The sequence below is a fragment of the Lycium barbarum genome, chromosome 6 (genome assembly GCF_019175385.1).
Source record: "Lycium barbarum isolate Lr01 chromosome 6, ASM1917538v2, whole genome shotgun sequence".
NCBI classification, from domain to species: Eukaryota; Viridiplantae; Streptophyta; class Magnoliopsida; order Solanales; family Solanaceae; genus Lycium; species Lycium barbarum.
This window is the reverse complement of record NC_083342.1, coordinates 4505541-4525662: the sequence shown is the minus strand read 5'-3', so window position 1 is coordinate 4525662 and position 20122 is coordinate 4505541. Positions and strand designations below refer to the sequence as shown.

The window sequence follows — 20122 nt, the reverse complement described above, 5'->3', positions numbered from 1 at the left end:
AGGGATCTCTACTTTGCAAGAGAAATAAAAAATTAGTCATTTATTAAATAGCTATCCTAAAAAGGCACAACTAGCGAAATTTTTTGTCGAATGAAATGGGATTAGAGTGCATTGTGAATCTTTTAATGATACGGAGCTCGTGAATTTTTTCAGGATTTATCCTATCATCAGATGACCGACTTACATCCCCTATATCTTGAAAATCTTACTACATAATTATTAGTTTGAACAATATTTTTATTTTAGAATGGTGTTTTTGATTTTTCAATAATCACTAGGTACTATCCGTAACTAAATATATTAAAATTCAATATCTAAATGACACATTAAAAATAGAATTTCACACATGTTTAAATTTACTCTTTTAAGTATTTTCTCATTTCTTTAATATCTTTAGCTTTTTCATGCCTAACCAGAACCAACCACCATTGGAGTAACCACCATTGGAGTTGAATGATGAGGTCCTTACTCAATAGTACACTCACAATTCCAACTACTTCAAAATTACCAAACTGCCATCACTCTAATTATGCTACTCATCACTCTCTCAAACTCCCATTTCTCAATATTCACATTCCTTCTAATAAATACACATTTCATCTAAAAGAAAGTCATAAAAGAGGAATAATTAAAGCTTCAATGGCATCAACAACAGACCAAAATACAAAACCATTTTCTGTTCTCTTTGTTTGTCTTGGTAATATATGTAGAAGTCCTGCTGCTGAAGGTGTTTTTACAGATTTGGTTAAGAAAAAGGGTCTTGATTCTAAGTTTAAGATTGATTCTGCTGGTACTATTAATTATCATGAGGTATTTTCACTTTGGTGTCTGTAAAAATTGTAAATTTAAGTCTTAAGATTGATTATCATGAGGTATTTCCACTTGGATGTCTATAAAATTTGTAATTTAAGTCTCAAGATTGATTATCTTGAGGTATTTCCACTTGGGTGTTTGTAAAAATTGTAACTTTTTATGGTTTTTGGAATTTCTTGGAGTTGATTCTGCTGGAACTATTACTAATTATCATGAGGTAGGTGTCTGTAAAATTTGTATTTTTTTATGGATTTGGAATGATCTGGCCTGGTACTATTGATTATCATGAGATATTTCCACTTGGGTGTCTGTAAAATTTGTATTTTTGTATGGTTTTGGAATGATTCTGCTGGTATTATTGATTATCATGAGGTATTTTCACTAGGGTGTATGTAAAAATTGGAACTTTTTATGGTTTTGGAATGATTCTGCTGGTACTATTTATTATCTTGAGGTATTTCCACTTGGGTGTCTGTAAATTTGTACCATTATAAGATTGATTCTGCTGGTACTATTAATCTATGTTGATCAGACTCAAAATGCCGCCAAGTGCATGTCGGATCTTCCAAAAGTAGCATTTTCGGAGGATCCGACACGGTGTGGCAGCTTTTTTGGAGAGTCCGAGCAACATAGCTATTTACCATCATGAGGTATTTCCACTTGGGTGTTTGTAAAAGTTGTAATCTGAGGTTGATTATGCTGGTAGTGCTGATTATCATGAGGTATTTCCACTTTGGTGTCTGTAAAATTTGTAGTTTATGATTGATTCTGCTGGTAGTATTGATTATCATGACATATTTCCACTTGGGTGTCTGTAATAATTGTATTTTAAGATTGATTATGCTGGTAGTATTGATCATCATGAGGTAATTTTCACTTGGGTGTCTCTAAAATTTGTGATTTTTTATGGTTTTGGAATGATTTTGCTAGTATTATTAATTTTCATGATGTATTTTCACTTGGGTGTCTGTAAAATTTGTAATTTTTTATGGTATTGAAGGTGTCTGTAAATGATTCTGCTATCACTATTACTAATTATCATGAGGTATTTCCACTAGTAGGCATAATATTATCTTTGTAGTTTTCTGCCCTTCGATTACTTGTTATTATATGCTGTCTCTTGTACTTCGTGTATTGTATTAGTTTGCTGCAGTTACTGCTACTTTTTTTCATAATTCTTATCTATAGTATTTTGCCATGGCTTCCTTACTTTCGTCAATTCTTATCTGAACCATTTTCTCATGTCTTTTTCTTGAGCCGGGGGTCTTCCGGAAACAACCTCTCTACCTCCCAAGGTAGAGGTAAGGTCTGTACACTCTACCCTCTCCAGACCCCACTTGTGGGATTGCACTGAGTATGTTGTTGTTGTCTGTAAATTGTAATTTGAGATTGATTCCGTTGGCATTATTAATTATCTTGAGGTATTTCTACTTGGATGCATGTAAAAATTGGTACTTTTTATGGTTTTGGAATGATTCTGCTGGTACTATTAGTTATCATGAGGTATTTCTACTTGGGTGTCTGTTAAATTTGTTTCTTTTTATGGTTTTGGATTGATTTTGCTAGTATTATTAATTATCATGAGGTATTTCCACTTGGTGTTTGTAAAATTTGTAATTTAAGATTGATTCTGGCGGTAGTATGGATTATCATGAGGTACTTCCACTTGGGTGTCGCTAAATTTGTAATTTTTAAGTTTGATTCTGATAGTACTACTGATTATTATGAAGTATTTCCACTTGGGTGTCTGTAAATGATTCTGCTATCACTATTACTAATTATCATGAGGTATTTCCACTTGGGTGTGTAAATTTTGTAATTTGAGATTGATTCCGCTTGTACTATTAACTATCATGAGGATGCTACGGTGGATGTGTGGGCATACTAGTAGAGATAGGATTAGAAGTGAAGATATCCAGGACAAAGTGGGAGTGGCCTTGATGGAGGACAAGATGCGGGAAGCGAGGCTTAGATGGTTCGGGCATATGAAGAGATGTGCGGATGTCCTAGTGTGGAGGTGTGACAGGTTGACTATGGATGGCTTTAGGAGAGGTAGAGGTAGACCGAAGAAATATTGGGGAGAAGTGATTAGACAGGGCATGGCGCAGTTACAGCTTACCGAGGACATGACCTTAGATAGGAGGTTGTGGAGAACACGGATTAGGATAGAAGGTTAGTAGGTGATAGAGCATTGCCTCACTTTTCTTTCCTTACTAGTAGTCGTAGTATTTCTCATGTAGTTTTTAATCCTTTGATTTCTGTTACTATCCACTGTCTTGTGTTATTTGCTTAGCGTACTGTTTTGCTGTAGTTTCTGTTCCTTTTTCCTTTTTAACCTGTTTTATTTTTGCTTTATCCTGAGCCGAGGGTTTATCGGAAACAACCTCTCCAAGGCAGGGGTAAGGTCTACGTACACTCTACCCTCCCCAGACCCCACTTGTGGGATTTTACTGGGTATGTTGTTGTTGTTGAGGTTTTTCCACTAGGGTGTCTGTAAGATTTGTGATTCAAGAATGATTCTGCTGGTACTGTTAATTATCTTGAGGTATTTCTACTTGGGTGTCTGTAATATTTGTAATTTAAGATTGATTCTGCTGGTAATATTGATTACCGTGAGGTATTTCCACTCGGGTGTCAATAAAATTTGTAGTTTAAGATTGATTCTGCGGGTACTATCAATTATCATGAGGTACATCCACTTGGTGTCTGAAAAATTTGTAACTTTTTATGGTTTTGGCATTTCTTGGAGTTGATTATGTTTGCTGTTTGTTTTTGATTGTCTTAAAGGGGAATGATGCTGACCCAAGAATGAGGGCTGCTGCTAAAAGGCGTGGAGTTGCGATAACTTCTATATCTAGGCCGATTAGGCCTTCTGATTTCAAAGATTTTGATCTCATTCTTGCTATGGATGAGCAAAACAAAGGTGGGTTTTTGCACAGCCCCTTTGTCAAATTCTGGGTTGTGGGTTTCTAGCTCTTCTTTCTTATTGGGTTCTTTTTTTTAATAACCGTGGTGTCGGGTCAACTTGCTTGTACCTGGACTAATTCCACGGACCAAGGCTTGGACAAATACGAAAAAAGTACCTTGTAGTTTTGCCTCCACTTGTTTTTGAACCCGAGACCTCATGGTTCTTAATCCACTTCATTGATCACTAGGCCACACCTTGGGTGCCTTATATTTGGGCCTATCTTGTACATATGTACTGTATCAAGAACTGATTTGTTTTTTTTAACTCACAGCTGATATACTTGGGGCTCTGGAGAGGTGGATCCATAGAGAGCCATTGCCAGCTGATGCAGCTGAAAAGGTTCGCTTGATGTGTTCCTATTGTAAGAAGCATGATGAAACTGAAGTTCCAGACCCTTACTATGGTGGAGCTCAAGGTTTTGAGAAGGTAATGTGTGATAATCTCATAACCCATCTATCTTGTTACGACATGAGAAATAACCCAAAAGCTGGATGATTTTCACATTTTAGATGGCAGAAGGCTTCTTGCTTCTAGCTATAGAGGAGAATCTCACAGTACTTATTTTGTAAACTTTAATGTTGGAGCATTTTCATAGTTATAACACAAAAGATTATGTTCAATTGGTTTGAATTAGGAAGTTAATAAGACTATGCCAAGTTATACCTCAGAAAATACAGCAGCATAATGTTTTTAAAGACCCAGAGCTCTTATACACTGTTGTTAATCACATTTTCATGGAAAGAGTGGATAATAAACAAGATAGATCATTGAGTTTGTCCTCAACACTTTAGGAGAATGAAGAAAAAAACTCTAATTTATGTGTTTTCCGAAATTATGAGCCAGTGACTTACTATGCTTAGTTTATATGTTATCTATCATATAGCCTGCTGTCCTTTTCTTATGGTAGAAGACTACTCTTGCAAAACTAGTGCCATTGAAAGGTGCACAGCATAGCCGCTGTACTTATCTTTACATGCATTAAAGCCCAATTCAATAGAAACTTATCCAGTTTCTCACCTCATATTTCCTTTCATCCTAATAACTTAGGCGGCACGGAGAACAAAAAACAAGGAATGGTCACTTGAGTTATAGCCCTCATATCTAACTCTCCCTTCACTTCTTACCTTCTCATTTTCCCATTCTTCTAACTCACTAACCCTATGTTGCTCGGACTCTTAAAAAATATTGCCACATCCGTGTCGGATCCTCCAACAAATGTACTACTTTTGGAGTATCCGACACGCAGCCGAAGGCATTTTGAAGAGTTCGAGCAACATAGCCCTAACCCTTTCCAGTCCCTCAATCTCCCTGAAGTCATTCATTAACTCCCTTGTCCTAACCTCAAGCCTCCGCAACACCTCCTTGTTCCATTCCCTTCAAGAGCTTCGGTTCCTTGCTAGACAGAATGAGTCAAATGACTTGATAACTGCCTCACCACTGTGACTTTCTACCTCCAGAGCCCCTCATTCAATTACATGTTCAAAAAACGTGAAAGGAATCATGTTCAAAAAATGTGAAAGGAATCTGTCTTCTTCTCACTTTGGTAGAGTCTAGCAAGATGGTAAATAGTCTGAAGCAAGTTTGAGTAAAGGTACTTGAACCATGTTCGGCACCATCTCCTAATTAGTAGAAACCAGGAATGTGTCAAATCCTGATTTTGACCTTGATTTATCCACCCTGTTCCATGTGAACTTTGCACCGCCCAATGGAAGGCTTACAAACTGAGACGTTGGAACTTATGTTATGTTTGCACGAAAGAAATCAAGAAAGTTATATCCCTCTCAATGGTCTTACACTTCTTTCAATATTGTTGTTCTTTTAGTTTGATTTCATAACAAATTTTTATATCTCTATTAGATTATGCTGGCTATGCATGTTTGCCATCTTTTAGAAGAATTTTTGTCAGTAGACTTCAGCCACAAGATAATAGACTTTTATCTCCAGGATATCTCTTCCAGCTTTTCCGCTTCTTGTAGTTCCGTAACAGCATCAGGTTTCTCTGCCATTTCTCAGTCTGATAAATCCCTTTGCTCACATTACGAAAGCCATTATTTTATTCAGCATGTTCTCTTTTTCTCAGGGCATCTGAAGGATTCCAAATACCCTTTTTCAACTTCAACTTCAAATACTCCTTTTCTTTTCTAACTTCAGCAAAATCATATCAAACGTCTTTCACTCCTCAATTTTAATTTAGTAGCTTCAGCGTCCTAGCCAACACATTATCAGGAATCCCCTATCTACAAACGAGTTCCACCAACCGTAAACCATGTCAGCAAACCCCTCGGGACTCCACCCCAGTGGCGGAACCAGGATTTTTATTAAGGATGTTCATACTTTTAGGCCAGGGGATGGGTGAGGAAAAAAAAAGCAGCGCATGAATAATTTGAAGGTGCAAGACTGACCTTTGCCCGAGCAAAGTCAAACACTAAATTCTAAACAGGAAAAAAAAATAAAAAAAATAAAGCAAATTGTAGGAGCCAAGGCGCGAACCCACACCTCTAAGTAAGATTTGAACACCCTTAGCTGCTGGGCTATCTCTCTCTTCTTTGTCAAGGGTGTTCAATAGTTAGTATATGCCCCAAATTACACCTTTGATATCAGGAGTAAGCGGTCGTTGTCAAATATAGAACCCAACAAGGTTGGGGTCGAATCCCACAGAGAATACAATGAAGAAATATACTTGATAAGTGTAACACCTGACTATTAGTCTATATTTCAAGGGGAAAGGAAATATAATAAGAGTTTGATTGTTGTTTGTTCATTAAAAACTGGGAATGGTTATACGATGTAAACAATTGGTAAATGGGACTAAGGTTGTGGTTCCAATGGAAAGTAATGCGATTAGGTATCAATTCAACTTATTTATATGCCTAGGTGCATTAAGCCAAGGGTTACGCGATTCTTGCCAAAAGTTTTCCAACCAAATCAGCAAATTTCATCCTAGGCTTTTCCAAGCCCTAGAATGTTTTATAAGAGAACACCCATGTAGCCTCAACTAGCTTTCCTATTCCTAGCTCAAGCTATTAGATGGATTTAATGACCCACATTGTTGCTATTAACTCTTTTCCTAACCTCTACTTTCTTTTCCAAGCAAAGTAATGGTATTAAGGCACAAGTAATGTTGTACACCATCACAAGACATTAATGCTTGAAGAGTTAATAGAAAACACCACTAGCATATAAATGTAGTATGAATATGAAACCCAATCACATAACTAACACATTTGATCCCACAGCCTTAGCTGAAAGATTAGCTACTAATATTCATTAAAGGTAAAGCAATCAAGTAAAATGTATTCATAAATCTTACAAAAGTGTTGGATGGAGAAGATGACAAAAGCCAAAGAAATCTCTTAAATGCTTCACCAACCAACAATAAATGAGCTCCACAAGAGTCTATGCTAAAAACTGCAGAATAATCTCATCCAAAACCCTAGAAAATCTATTTATAGCATGTCCAAAACGGAAACAATTTCCAGACTAAAATGGCCCTGCGCATTTGGTGCGGATCGCAGATGGTGTCGCATGTGCAACATGCGAGTGGCAGATTGCATCACATCCTCGCAGGTGTCGCGTCTTCAATCATCTGTTGAGCAACATCTGCGACACCAGATGCGATTCGCATGTGCCACCTGCGACTCGTATGTGGTGTCGCATGTGGTGTCTTCTTTGGCCATCTCTATCAACAGATGCTGCACCACCTGCGACTCGCATGTAGTACGTGCGAGTCGCAGGTGATGCCCTGGTTCAGTTCTGCTTCAAGTTGCTTCCGGCACATGTTATTCTACAAATTGACACAAAAACACGAGAAACGACATCAAAAGTATTTACAAAAGACTAAGTAGTTGGCGTCGAATGAGCTGTAATTTCACGACTCATCAACACCCCCACACTTATTCTTTTGCTTGTCCTCAAGCATTTAAAACAGAACTACAATATATGCCAATTGCTAGGTACTACAATGATGATCGTGATCAGTCAAAACATAATAATTCAAAATACGAGTTTCCCTCCCTCCTGTTGCGAGGCATGGTGCCTTTCCTCAAAAGGCGAGCATTAATCAACTGCAGCACTTGATGACACAATGTTATTCTATCTTTAAAAGAAACGACTTGAAATGAAGTGTCAAGAAGTAATTCTTTCGTTGAGCCTAGTAATCCACATGCCCTCACAAAAGACCAAAGAAAGTCCCACACACACATATTCACGAATAGCAACTGGGACAAAAGACGAATAAGGAGAGAACAACTCACACTCAGAAAAGAAAATGTACAAGTACAAAAAATGTGGTGCCATAAGCTTGCCCTTTAAGTATTTCTCCACTAATGTAAACACACTTTGTTCAAAATCAATTAGGACTTGCGGGTCATAGTTAAGGTTCGGGGTTAAGGTGGGGTGAAATTTGGGTAAGAGTGACTTGACGTCTCCCTAAGCATTTTCGAACACGCTTCCTTCACCTAATCCGTCCCTTCTTCAGCATTTAAGCCAATTCGTGCCTCCTTTTGCCAATATCGTTATTTCTTCTCTAGTTTCCCCATTTATTCCTTACGTCACAACCATTATTCACACCCTTGCGTTTACTGCTAAACATACAATTTATATGTACCTATACACACCTTTCTCTATACAAATATCTACATATACTTTTTTTTTTTGCCAGCTACCACCCCCAAACTTAAGCGCTTTAGCCTATTGTAGCGTATTCGATTTGCTTAGGGAGATAGGGTGCCAAAAGGTGGGTAAACAAGGGCAAAAGGAATGAGGCCTGTCACAAGGTTGTAATGAAAGAAAAGAAAAGCAAAGTTACGACTCAAAAATGGGTTAACTAGGATATCAATGCAATGGGTAGGAATTTTTAGGAGAGCCTAATATCCTTTTTCAAACAAGTGTAGTTTAGTATTTCGCCTTGAGATACTTTCCGGGCAAGTTCTGGATCACAATTTTGCACAAGACTAGGACAATAACCTTTCACACACATGACACATGGATTACTTTGCTATCTTCTTCTCAACCCATCATTCTAGGCTTGCAAAATATTTGTGTGTCACCAAATGAGTCATGTTAGTGTTGCTCCTCCCCTCTGAGTACATACGCAAGAATTTTGAGGGAGGGGTGTTATCAAAATACGAAACAAGAAAAAATTTATAAACCGATCAACCATCACTATTATACTTGGCAATGACACACTACAAGTGCACAAACTTAAACATGAGCTATCCTAAAACAATAAAAACAAACATATGACCTATCCTACAACAATAAAAACAAACATATGCAGCGTGAGCTGTCCCACCCCCAACAAAAGGAATATGCAGTGTCCCCAATGCATCAAATGTAGTACAAGGGATGAGTAACTCACGATGGACGCATCAGGCGTCCGATGGTGTCTGATCAGCAGGGAGGACCTCCAACGGAGGTACTATCAATGGGAGCGGTGCAATATCATCCTCCAGCCCGGGTGTCAATATCTCAGGCCCCACAGACGGGGGCAATCGTGTGTCAGCTGGAGGAGCGGTGGATGAACTGGCCTCACCCGCCCTCGGGGGTCGAGAGGCCCCTCTGGATTTCCCGCTCACCTCTAGGGATTGCTGCATGGCCACGTATGTGTCAATCTCAGCCTCAGCGATACCAGCAGCCCGGGCGGAAGTACGTGCCTCCTCAACAGCTGGGTCAACCTCCAGCTCGTCGTCAAACTCTTCCTCACTTTCTTCCTCCCCAGCTGGCTCCTCCACCCCTTTTCCCGAAGGCATGGCAGGCGCTGTGGGCCCAGTGGAGAATAAGGAGGCACCGAATGGTAGAATGGGTGCACTGAGCTCAATATCGGGGACTTTCAATACTCGAATGTCCTCCTTGACCTTAGCTAGGTCCGCCAGAATGGCAGGAAGGCCGCCCGCACTGCCCCCTCAATCTGCTCCAACCGACGATCAATGTGGCGAACATGCTCCTTAATTTTGTCCTGCTCTTTCCTAATATCTGTGATCGCCTGAGTGTAGGGTGCCATTGCTGCCTCAATCGCCTCTTTCACAAAATCGGGAAGCCTCTCAACCAACCAATTAACTTTAGCATCTGCTGCCCGGAGCACTCGCATACCCTCGATAGACACTCCACGAGCTGCTGTGGTGGATGGTGGAACAGGGGCAGCGGGAACTGTAGTGGAAGAACTCGGAGGGTCAGCCCCCGGAGCTTGAGGGGCAGTGCTAGGAGCTGTCTCCGCATCATCAGTGGCCAAGTCTTCGGGCTCAAGAATATGAGCATCAAGTGTTGTCCCCGAAGCTCTTGGCTCTGAGCTCACCCGCTTTCGCTTTCTAGTCCCCGGTTCTAACATGGTGTAATTGATTGTTTGTTCAACCTGTAACATTCTGTCCACCCGGGGAATATCGCGCACCTTTTTTCGGAGACATAATTCAGTGATCAAACAAGGAAAAGGGAGCGATGTGCCTTTTTGAGTGGACTTAGTCTTGATCTCGTCTCGGATTATCACCCCCACGTCGACGAGGTACCCGAACATGAGTGATGCGATGAGAATACACTTTGTAATGGGTATGTCAGTGTTATGCTTGGAAGGAATCACCCGCGATGATATTAGGGATAGCCAAAACTTGGCTTCGCGGTTGAAAGTGTTCTTCTCAATCGAGACAGATAGATCCAGCCATGGTGGAGTCCCTGAGGCAATCACTGAAGCAACCCACTCTCGGTGTTCCTCCGGGTTTTCCATCTTTTCTTCTAGAGGTGGAGGTTTGTCGTGTTACTCGTTTTCCTCCACCTTGAGCTTGATTTGATCGAACCATCCTGCACACATACAAAAATATATCCATTATTTATGGTGTTCGTTTAGCAACAATAAAGAGGTATATATAAGAAAAGAATACAAAAACAAAGCATTGAAGGGTGGCACCACCTGCGAAACACAACATGCGAGTCGCATGTGTGACTCGCAGGTAGTGTTGCGGATGACACTTGCTTACTAGTTCTTCACTATCAACACCTGCTGCAGCAGGTGCGATTCGCATGTCAAACATGCGAATCGCAGATACTGCTCGCAGGTGAGTCACTTGAATTTTTTTTTTTTAACACGCAACACAGATGCACACACACAAGAACATATTTACGTAACTTTTTCCCTCAAGAGCGTTGTCACCCCGTCTATCATTGGGAAAAGCTATATTACTCACTTCTATGTTCAATGGTTGTCCCTCACAAAAGACAATGACACTTTGTGACTCAGAAGGCATCACGGGTCCTATTTTACAGGTAATGTGCCATGGGTACTGCATAAAGTTGTCACCCCGTATCATCCCCAAACAAGTGGCCAAGTTGAGGTTTCAAATAGACAGATTAAGAGCATACTTTCCAAAACAGTGAATGCTAACCAGACTGATTGGTCAAAGAAATTGGATGATGCTTTATGGGTATACCGAACATCCTACAAGACCCCAATTGGCATGTCTCCATATCAATTGGTGTTTGGAAAAGCTTGTCATCTTCCGGTGGAACTCGAACATCAGGCATTGTGGGCCTTGAAAAAGTTGAATGTAGAGTGGGGTGATGCCTCAAACTTGAGGTTGGAGCAGATTAACGAGCTCGATGAATTTCGACTTAAAGCATATGCGAGTTCTTCACTCTACAAGGCCCGCATGAAACACTTCCATGACAAGAAGATCTTGCAAAGAGAGATCAGCATCGGGGATCACGTATTGTTGTTCAACTCCAGGCTCCGGTTGTTTCCCGGAAAGTTGAAATCCAAATGGTCCGGCCCGTTTGAAATCACACAAGTGTTCCCATCTGGAGCAACTGAACTTGTTTGCCCGAGTGGTAATAAAATCAAGGTGAATGGGCAAAGGGTGAAACATTACTTGGGATCTCAGAATGAAGCAAAGATTATCGAGGTCTTCCTCCTCAATGAGCCATGAAAGGGCTGAACCGGTATCAACGTCGTGCTGCGACGTAAAATCAAGCGCTTTTTAGGAGGCTACCCAAGTTTTATTTTCATGTATTGTTGTTTTTACTTTTTTGATGTGTGTAGGAATAAAGTGTGTGCACAAAGAAGAAGATTTTGAAAAACGCCAATTGGCATGACATGCTGCACAACCTGTGATTCGCATGTCGTACCCGCGATTGCACCTGCGAATCGCAGGTGATGCCACAATGCAGCCCATGAAGCCGAACTCTCTGTCAGCATCTGCGATGGAATGGCACAGCATGCGACTCGCATGTTACACATGCGACATCATCTGCGAGTCGCATGTTGTGCAGGTAAGTGAAAATCGCGGGTCGACCCGGCGCGATTCAGTTTTCTTTTAAATAAAAGAATGTAACTGATGAAAATCTTCACTCCCCCTTCTCCTTCTTTCCTCCTATATCACCCCATAATTCCATTGCATTCCAATCATATCTCCAAACCCTAACTGGTGCTTTACTTCTTTTTCCCCTAAAAACAAAGGCTTTTAAGGTTTCCTACTTTCATCAACTCTCAAGGTATATCGATTTTTCTCTTCTTTACATTAGGTGGTATCTACTAATTGCTCAATTCCATGTCATTATCATGCCATACCACTTGTTGTATTTAGTTAGTTGGGTAGATTTATCTTATGTGTTATGTGGGTTGTTAGAAATTGATGAACAATGAGGAATTATTGAGTGCCCATGCTTGTGTAGTCCTTCTAGGAAGTGGTTGTTCATGCTGAATTAGATAGCGACTGGGGAATTCTTGAGTACCCATTTGTTGTAAGAACTGCTAGTTGATGCACGCTCACAACTCATGTGATTAAATGCCTAAACGACCCTTTGAGTGTTTGGATGTTGTGGAAATATGATCATTCGCCAAAATGGGGAATTCTTGAGTACCCATGGCACATTACCTGTAAAATAGGACCCGTGATGCCTTCTGAGTCACAAAGTGTCATTGTCTTTTGTGAGGGACAACCATTGAACATAGAAGTGAGTAATTGAATAGCTTTTCCCAATGATAGACGGGGTGACAACGCTCTTAAGGGAAAAAGTTACGTAAATATGTTCTTGTGTGTGTGCATCTGTGTTGCGTGTTAAAAAAAAAATTCAAGTGACTCACCTGCGAGCAGTATCTGCGATTCGCATGTTTGACATGCGAATCGCACCTGCTGCAGCAGGTGTTGATAGTGAAGAACTAGTAAGCAAGTGTCATCGGCAACACTACCTGCGAGTCACACATGCGACTCGCATGTTGTGTTTCGCAGGTGGTGCCACCCTTCAATGCTTTGTTTTTGTATTCTTTTCTTATATATACCTCTTTATTGTTGCTAAACGAACACCATAAATAATGGATATATTTTTGTATGTGTGCAGGATGGTTCGATCAAATCAAGCTCAAGGTGGAGGAAAACGAGTAACACGACAAACCTCCACCTCTAGAAGAAAAGAAAAGGCACCGGCTGATCCCGTCCCCCAGTCTGAAGAGGGGACACATGGGGCTTCCTCCCCTGAGCCCGAGGATGCCGTCACCAGAGGTCAACGAAGGGAAGCAATGGAGCAACGGTTCACCGTGCCCGGATCCAGGGAACTGTATAAGGCTTGGAATACAATTAAGCCCGATGGGAATCCAGTCCGGGGCCTCATTGTAGAAAAGAGTCACTCTACAGGGGCTGCACGACCAATGTCCGGGCATCATTCGCAAGCTTGAGGCCTTGAGATGGACCTATTTCATGCAGCCTGCTGAATACTGCCCGGCCTTGGTAATGGAATTCTATGCAGCCACATTGAATGCGAAGAGGTCGCGCCGCCAACCAAAGAAAAACATGGAGCACTTGTGTTGGGTTCCAGTTCGGGGAAAAGAGATTGATTGTGCTGCCGATACCATAACATCTATCTTATATGAGCAACGTAGCGAAACAGACCCTGTTGAAGGTTGGCCTCCGGTGAGTTCTGAAGATGGAAAACCCGGAGGAACACCGAGAGTGGGTTGCTTCAGTGATTGCCTCAGGGACTCCACCATGGCTGGATCTATCTGTCTCGATTGAGAAGAACACTTTCAACCGCGAAGCCAAGTTTTGGCTATCCCTAATATCATCGCGGGTGATTCCTTCCAAGCATAACACTGACATACCCATTACAAAGTGTATTCTCATCGCATCACTCATGTTCGGGTACCTCGTCGACGTGGGGGTGATAATCCGAGACGAGATCAAGACTAAGTCCACTCAAAAAGGCACATCGCTCCCTTTTCCTTGTTTGATCACTGAATTATGTCTCCGAAAAAAGGTGCGCGATATTCCCCGGGTGGACAGAATGTTACAGGTTGAACAAACAATCAATTACACCATGTTAGAACCGGGGACTAGAAAGCGAAAGCGGGTGAGCTCAGAGCCAAGAGCTTCGGGGACAACACTTGATGCTCATATTCTTGAGCCCGAAGACTTGGCCACTGATGATGCGGAGACAGCTCCTAGCACTGCCCCTCAAGCTCCGGGGGCTGACCCTCCGAGTTCTTCCACTACAGTTCCCGCTGCCCCTGTTCCACCATCCACCACAGCAGCTCGTGGAGTGTCTATCGAGGGTATGCGAGTGCTCCGGGCAGCAGATGCTAAAGTTAATTGGTTGGTTGAGAGGCTTCCCGATTTTGTGAAAGAGGCGATTGAGGCAGCAATGGCACCCTACACTCAGGCGATCACAGATATTAGGAAAGAGCAGGACAAAATTAAGGAGCATGTTCGCCACATTGATCGTCGGTTGGAGCAGATTGAGGGGGCAGTGCGGGCGGCCTTCCTGCCATTCTGGCGGACCTAGCTAAGGTCAAGGAGGACATTCGAGTATTGAAAGTCCCCGATATTGAGCTCAGTGCACCCATTCTACCATTCGGTGCCTCCTTATTCTCCACTGGGCCCACAGCGCCTGCCATGCCTTCGGGAAAAGGGGTGGAGGAGCCAGCTGGGGAGGAAGAAAGTGAGGAAGAGTTTGACGACGAGCTGGAGGTTGACCCAGCTGTTGAGGAGGCACGTACTTCCGCCCGGGCTGCTGGTATCGCTGAGGCTGAGATTGACACATACGTGGCCATGCAGCAATCCCTAGAGGTGAGCGGGAAATCCAGAGGGGCCTCTCGACCCCCGAGGGCGGGTGAGGCCAGTTCATCCACCGCTCCTCCAGCTGACACACGATTGCCCCCGTCTGTGGGGCCTGAGATATTGACACCCGGGCTGGAGGATGATATTGCACCGCTCCCATTGATAGTACCTCCGTTGGAGGTCCTCCCTGCTGATCAGACACCATCGGACGCCTGATGCGTCCATCGTGAGTTACTCATCCCTTGTACTACATTTGATGCATTGGGGACACTGCATATTCCTTTTGTTGGGGGTGGGACAGCTCACGCTGCATATGTTTGTTTTTATTGTTGTAGGATAGGTCATATGTTTGTTTTTATTGTTTTAGGATAGCTCATGTTTAAGTTTGTGCACTTGTAGTGTGTCATTGCCAAGTATAATAGTGATGGTTGATCGGTTTATAAATTTTTTCTTGTTTCGTATTTTGATAACACCCCTCCCTCAAAATTCTTGCGTATGTACTCAGAGGGGAGGAGCAACACTAACATGACTCATTTGGTGACACACAAATATTTTGCAAGCCTAGAATGATGGGTTGAGAAGAAGATAGCAAAGTAATCCATGTGTCATGTGTGTGAAAGGTTATTGTCCTAGTCTTGTGCAAAATTGTGATCCAGAACTTGCCCGGAAAGTATCTCAAGGCGAAATACTAAACTACACTTGTTTGAAAAAGGATATTAGGCTCTCCTAAAAATTCCTACCCATTGCATTGATATCCTAGTTAACCCATTTTTGAGTCGTAACTTTGCTTTTCTTTTCTTTCATTACAACCTTGTGACAGGCCTCATTCCTTTTGCCCTTGTTTACCCACCTTTTGGCACCCTATCTCCCTAAGCAAATCGAATACGCTACAATAGGCTAAAGCGCTTAAGTTTGGGGGTGGTAGCTGGCAAAAAAAAAAAGTATATGTAGATATTTGTATAGAGAAAGGTGTGTATAGGTACATATAAATTGTATGTTTAGCAGTAAACGCAAGGGTGTGAATAATGGTTGTGACGTAAGGAATAAATGGGGAAACTAGAGAAGAAATAACGATATTGGCAAAAGGAGGCACGAATTGGCTTAAATGCTGAAGAAGGGACGGATTAGGTGAAGGAAGCGTGTTCGAAAATGCTTAGGGAGACGTCAAGTCACTCTTACCCAAATTTCACCCCACCTTAACCCCGAACCTTAACTATGACCCGCAAGTCCTAATTGATTTTGAACAAAGTGTGTTTACATTAGTGGAGAAATACTTAAAGGGCAAGCTTATGGCATCACATTTTTTGTACTTGTACATTTTCTTTTCTGAGTGTGAGTTGTTCTCTCCTTATTCGTCTTTTGTCCCAGTTGCTATTCGTGAATATGTGTGTGTGGGACTTTCTTTGGTCTTTTGTGAGGGCATGTGGATTACTAGGCTCAACGAAAGAATTACTTCTTGACACTTCATTTCAAGTCGTTTCTTTTAAAGATAGAATAACATTGTGTCATCAAGTGCTGCAGTTGATTAATGCTCGCCTTTTGAGGAAAGGCACCATGCCTCGCAACAGGAGGGAGGGAAACTCGTATTTTGAATTATTATGTTTTGACTGATCACGATCATCATTGTAGTACCTAGCAATTGGCATATATTGTAGTTCTGTTTTAAATGCTTGAGGACAAGCAAAAGAATAAGTGTGGGGGTGTTGATGAGTCGTGAAATTACAGCTCATTCGACGCCAACTACTTAGTCTTTTGTAAATACTTTTGATGTCGTTTCTCGTGTTTTTGTGTCAATTTGTAGAATAACATGTGCCGGAAGCAACTTGAAGCAGAACTGAACCAGGGCATCACCTGCGAATCGCAAGTACTACATGCGAGTCGCAGGTGGTGCAGCATCTGTTGACAGAGATGGCCAAAGAAGACACCACATACGAGTCGCAGGTGGCACATGCGAATCGCATCTGGTGTCGCAGATGTTGCTCAACAGATGATTGAAGACGCGACACCTGCGAGGATGTGATGCAATCTGCCACTCGCATGTTGCACATGCGACACCATCTGCGATCCGCACCAAATGCGCAGGGCCATTTTAGTCTGGAAATTGTTTCCGTTTTGGACATGCTATAAATAGATTTTCTAGGGTTTTGGATGAGATTATTCTGCAGTTTTTAGCATAGACTCTTGTGGAGCTCATTTATTGTTGGTTGGTGAAGCATTTAAGAGATTTCTTTGGCTTTTGTCATCTTCTCCATCCAATACTTTTGTAAGATTTATGAATACATTTTACTTGATTGCTTTACCTTTAATGAATATTAGTAGCTAATCTTTCAGCTAAGGCTGTGGGATCAAATGTGTTAGTTATGTGATTGGGTTTCATATTCATACTACATTTATATGCTAGTGGTGTTTTCTATTAACTCTTCAAGCATTAATGTCTTGTGATGGTGTACAACATTACTTGTGCCTTAATACCATTACTTTGCTTGGAAAAGAAAGTAGAGGTTAGGAAAAGAGTTAATAGCAACAATGTGGGTCATTAAATCCATCTAATAGCTTGAGCTAGGAATAGGAAAGCTAGTTGAGACTACATGGGTGTTCTCTTATAAAACATTCTAGGGCTTGGAAAAGCCTAGGATGAAATTTGCTGATTTGGTTGGAAAACTTTTGGCAAGAATCGCGTAACCCTTGGCTTAATGCACCTAGGCATATAAATAAGTTGAATTGATACTCAATCGCATTACTTTCCATTGGAACCACAACCTTAGTCCCATTTCCCAATTGTTTACATCGTATAACCATTCCCAGTTTTTAATGAACAAATAACAATCAAACTCTTATTATATTTCCTTTCCCCTTGAAATATAGACTAATAGTCGGGTGTTACACTTATCAAGTATATTTCTTCATTGTATTCTCTGTGGGATTCAACCCCAACCTTGTTGGGTTCTATATTTGACAATGACCGCTTACTCCTGATATCAAAGGTGTAATTTGGGCGTATTAAATTTTGCCTATATACCCGGAATTTTTTTCCGACGGAGGGTGTTCATCTGACCACCCTTGGGTGTGTGTAGCTCCGCCCCTGCTCCACCCACATGATTTTAAATCTAAAGGCCTCTTTTTGTTCGTTGTAGAACCTACATGTCTTATGAAATAGTCCTACATATGAGTCCTGATGCTTGTCTTTTCATTCCATTTTCTCAGCCTTAGACCTTTTATAGGTATCTTCAAGAAAGAACATAGGACAAAATAGTCCAAAAATTTGTAGGCTATCGACAAGGATCATTTTGAATTATTTGATTAGGAAAATCCAATCAAGGAGGCATTTTGGAGATCTCGCTAAGAACTCGAATGTTGTTACCAGGACTTTATATCTAGAAGAAAATCTAGAAATTCATGTTTCAGATGGTGCACGAAAAGGATTTCTCGGGAAAGCTTAGGCAACCAAATGGAAATTTGGATACACTTGTACTTTCTCAAGGTCTTCTCAATAAGCCAAGCACAAATTGTCTTTTCTTTTCTGTTAAATGATGTCCACAGATAGGAAAACTCTCTTGCAGTGACAAGAGTTTCTACAAGTGGACATTTCTGAAGCTCTTAAAAAGACCATATTATTATCACTGGGTATGTTGTTGTTTGTATTGCGCCGCACCTCAACTAATTCCACGGGACCTGTTACCTCCCACCAACACAGTGCGGCTAATTCCACCGGGTACCTCCTACCTTACACCAACACAGGTACCTGATAACTCTACCCACCAAGGCTTGGACTGATAGGAAGAAGCACCTAGTATTTTGCCTCCGCTGAGATTTAAACCTGGGACCTCATTAGTTCTCAAAGCACTTAATTGACCAATAGGCCACACTTGTGGGTGCTGACCTTATTATTAATTTAATATGATGGTGTTTTGCTGGTACTGTTTGTATATTATGCGTCGACACTATTTACTAGGGTTAGTCATAGTTTGCTTTTGTTAGCGATTAATCTTGTGGTTGATGCTTCCTGCCAGCGACATGTATCTAATGCTCAACTCCAACACTTGCTCACAGGTACTAGATCTGCTTGAAGATGCTTGTGATTCACTGTTGGAAAGCATTGTGGCACAGAACAAAATTTAGGTTCAAGATCTATTTTTATCACCAGTATTCTTACTGCCAACTAGGCAGTTGGTTATTCAAAGCATATAGCATGCACTCTTTGCTCATTGTTTGAACTACCGCGACTTGTATAGTCAGATTCCGGTCTATCTGGCCCATGGTATGCACAGTTTTATGTTGATTGTTTACCTGACAAGTGAAGCAAAGATGTCTACAAATACAAATTTAAAGGTGAACTATGGACCTTCTTGACATTAATCTATGTACTTTGTCCTGTTTCCCATCTCCCCCTTTGCTCTCTTGTGAAGTAGGTCTTGTAGAAAAAATGACCCACTAGCACCTGCCAATTCTGCTGAAAATCTTTGGTCATGAGACATTTTCTTTTTTGCTTTTCCTTATGTGATGGGAAGCAGGGGGAACTAGTTAATCCCTCTAGCTGGAAAGTTATACTGCGCAAATAGAGTAAAAACTAGTTCTTTTGGTTATATAAAAGATGTTCAATGCCCTTGACACACGGGAAAATTCTAGTGACGTGGCAAAGAGGTGCAAAAATTGTTTTAGGTCGTAGGTTTAAATCCAAGTGTGATATTTTTTAATCCCCTTGTATGAAATCCTGGCTCTCGCATGGGTGAGAAGTCCAAAGTACCAAGCACCTATTGAAGAGGTAGACACAAGCTGGCTCAAACACCGCAATTATTGCAAAATAAATAAGTAAATAAATAAATTAGATATGCTGTAGTGCTGACAAAGTTAATAGAGCAAATGTATATCTGCCTGACTGTAGCAGAGTATACAAGCTTGATACGAGAAGCACATGCATTTTTTCAAACCCCAATTACATAAAGCGTGTGAAATCTTATTCAGTCAAGAGAGAACAACATCAGAAACATTGGCACAATGCTTCTTTTGTTTTATGATCACATCTTGACGGTCTTTATGGTAAAGCGTTCTTAATAACACTTGTTAAGTTTGAGCTTCAGCTAAACTTGCTTGTTACGAGGTCCTTATTACTGATTTGGTATCCTCTAAAAATGCCTTCGATACAATATTGACGATCTGACAAAGATGGAACTTGAGTTAGTTCTCCGGGTAAAAAAGATATTGGACATTCCATCTTTCATCAACACTTTTGATGTTATTTGACTGGCCCTGAATCGACATCCAGATTGCTAGTAAATAACTTTCAAATAATAGATAGATGGGAGATAGA

General features: G+C 41.1%; 3 protein-coding genes across 3 annotated transcripts; 2 read left to right on the top strand and 1 right to left on the bottom strand.

Annotated features, from left to right (window-relative positions):
• The first annotated feature begins 414 nt into the window (after positions 1-414).
• Positions 415-19190, top strand: LOC132600551 (uncharacterized). The gene is made up of 4 exons (XM_060313784.1): positions 415-810; positions 3601-3736; positions 4053-4207; positions 18865-19190. The coding sequence occupies exons 1-4, from the start codon at positions 454-456 to the stop codon at positions 18931-18933; spliced, it is 717 nt and encodes a 238-aa protein (XP_060169767.1). The 5' UTR covers positions 415-453; the 3' UTR covers positions 18934-19190.
• LOC132599682 (uncharacterized) lies at positions 7512-10496 on the bottom strand. Its single transcript, XM_060312963.1, has 2 exons — positions 9141-10496; positions 7512-7565 (listed from the first exon to the last, which is right to left on the bottom strand). Exon 1 carries the CDS (start codon positions 10494-10496, stop codon positions 9642-9644), a length of 855 nt encoding a protein of 284 aa, XP_060168946.1. The 3' UTR covers positions 7512-7565; positions 9141-9641.
• LOC132600550 (uncharacterized) lies at positions 13102-17164 on the top strand. Its single transcript, XM_060313783.1, has 2 exons — positions 13102-15040; positions 16616-17164. The coding sequence occupies exon 1, from the start codon at positions 13685-13687 to the stop codon at positions 14537-14539; it is 855 nt and encodes a 284-aa protein (XP_060169766.1). The 5' UTR covers positions 13102-13684; the 3' UTR covers positions 14540-15040; positions 16616-17164.
• Positions 19191-20122: the final 932 nt, after the last annotated feature.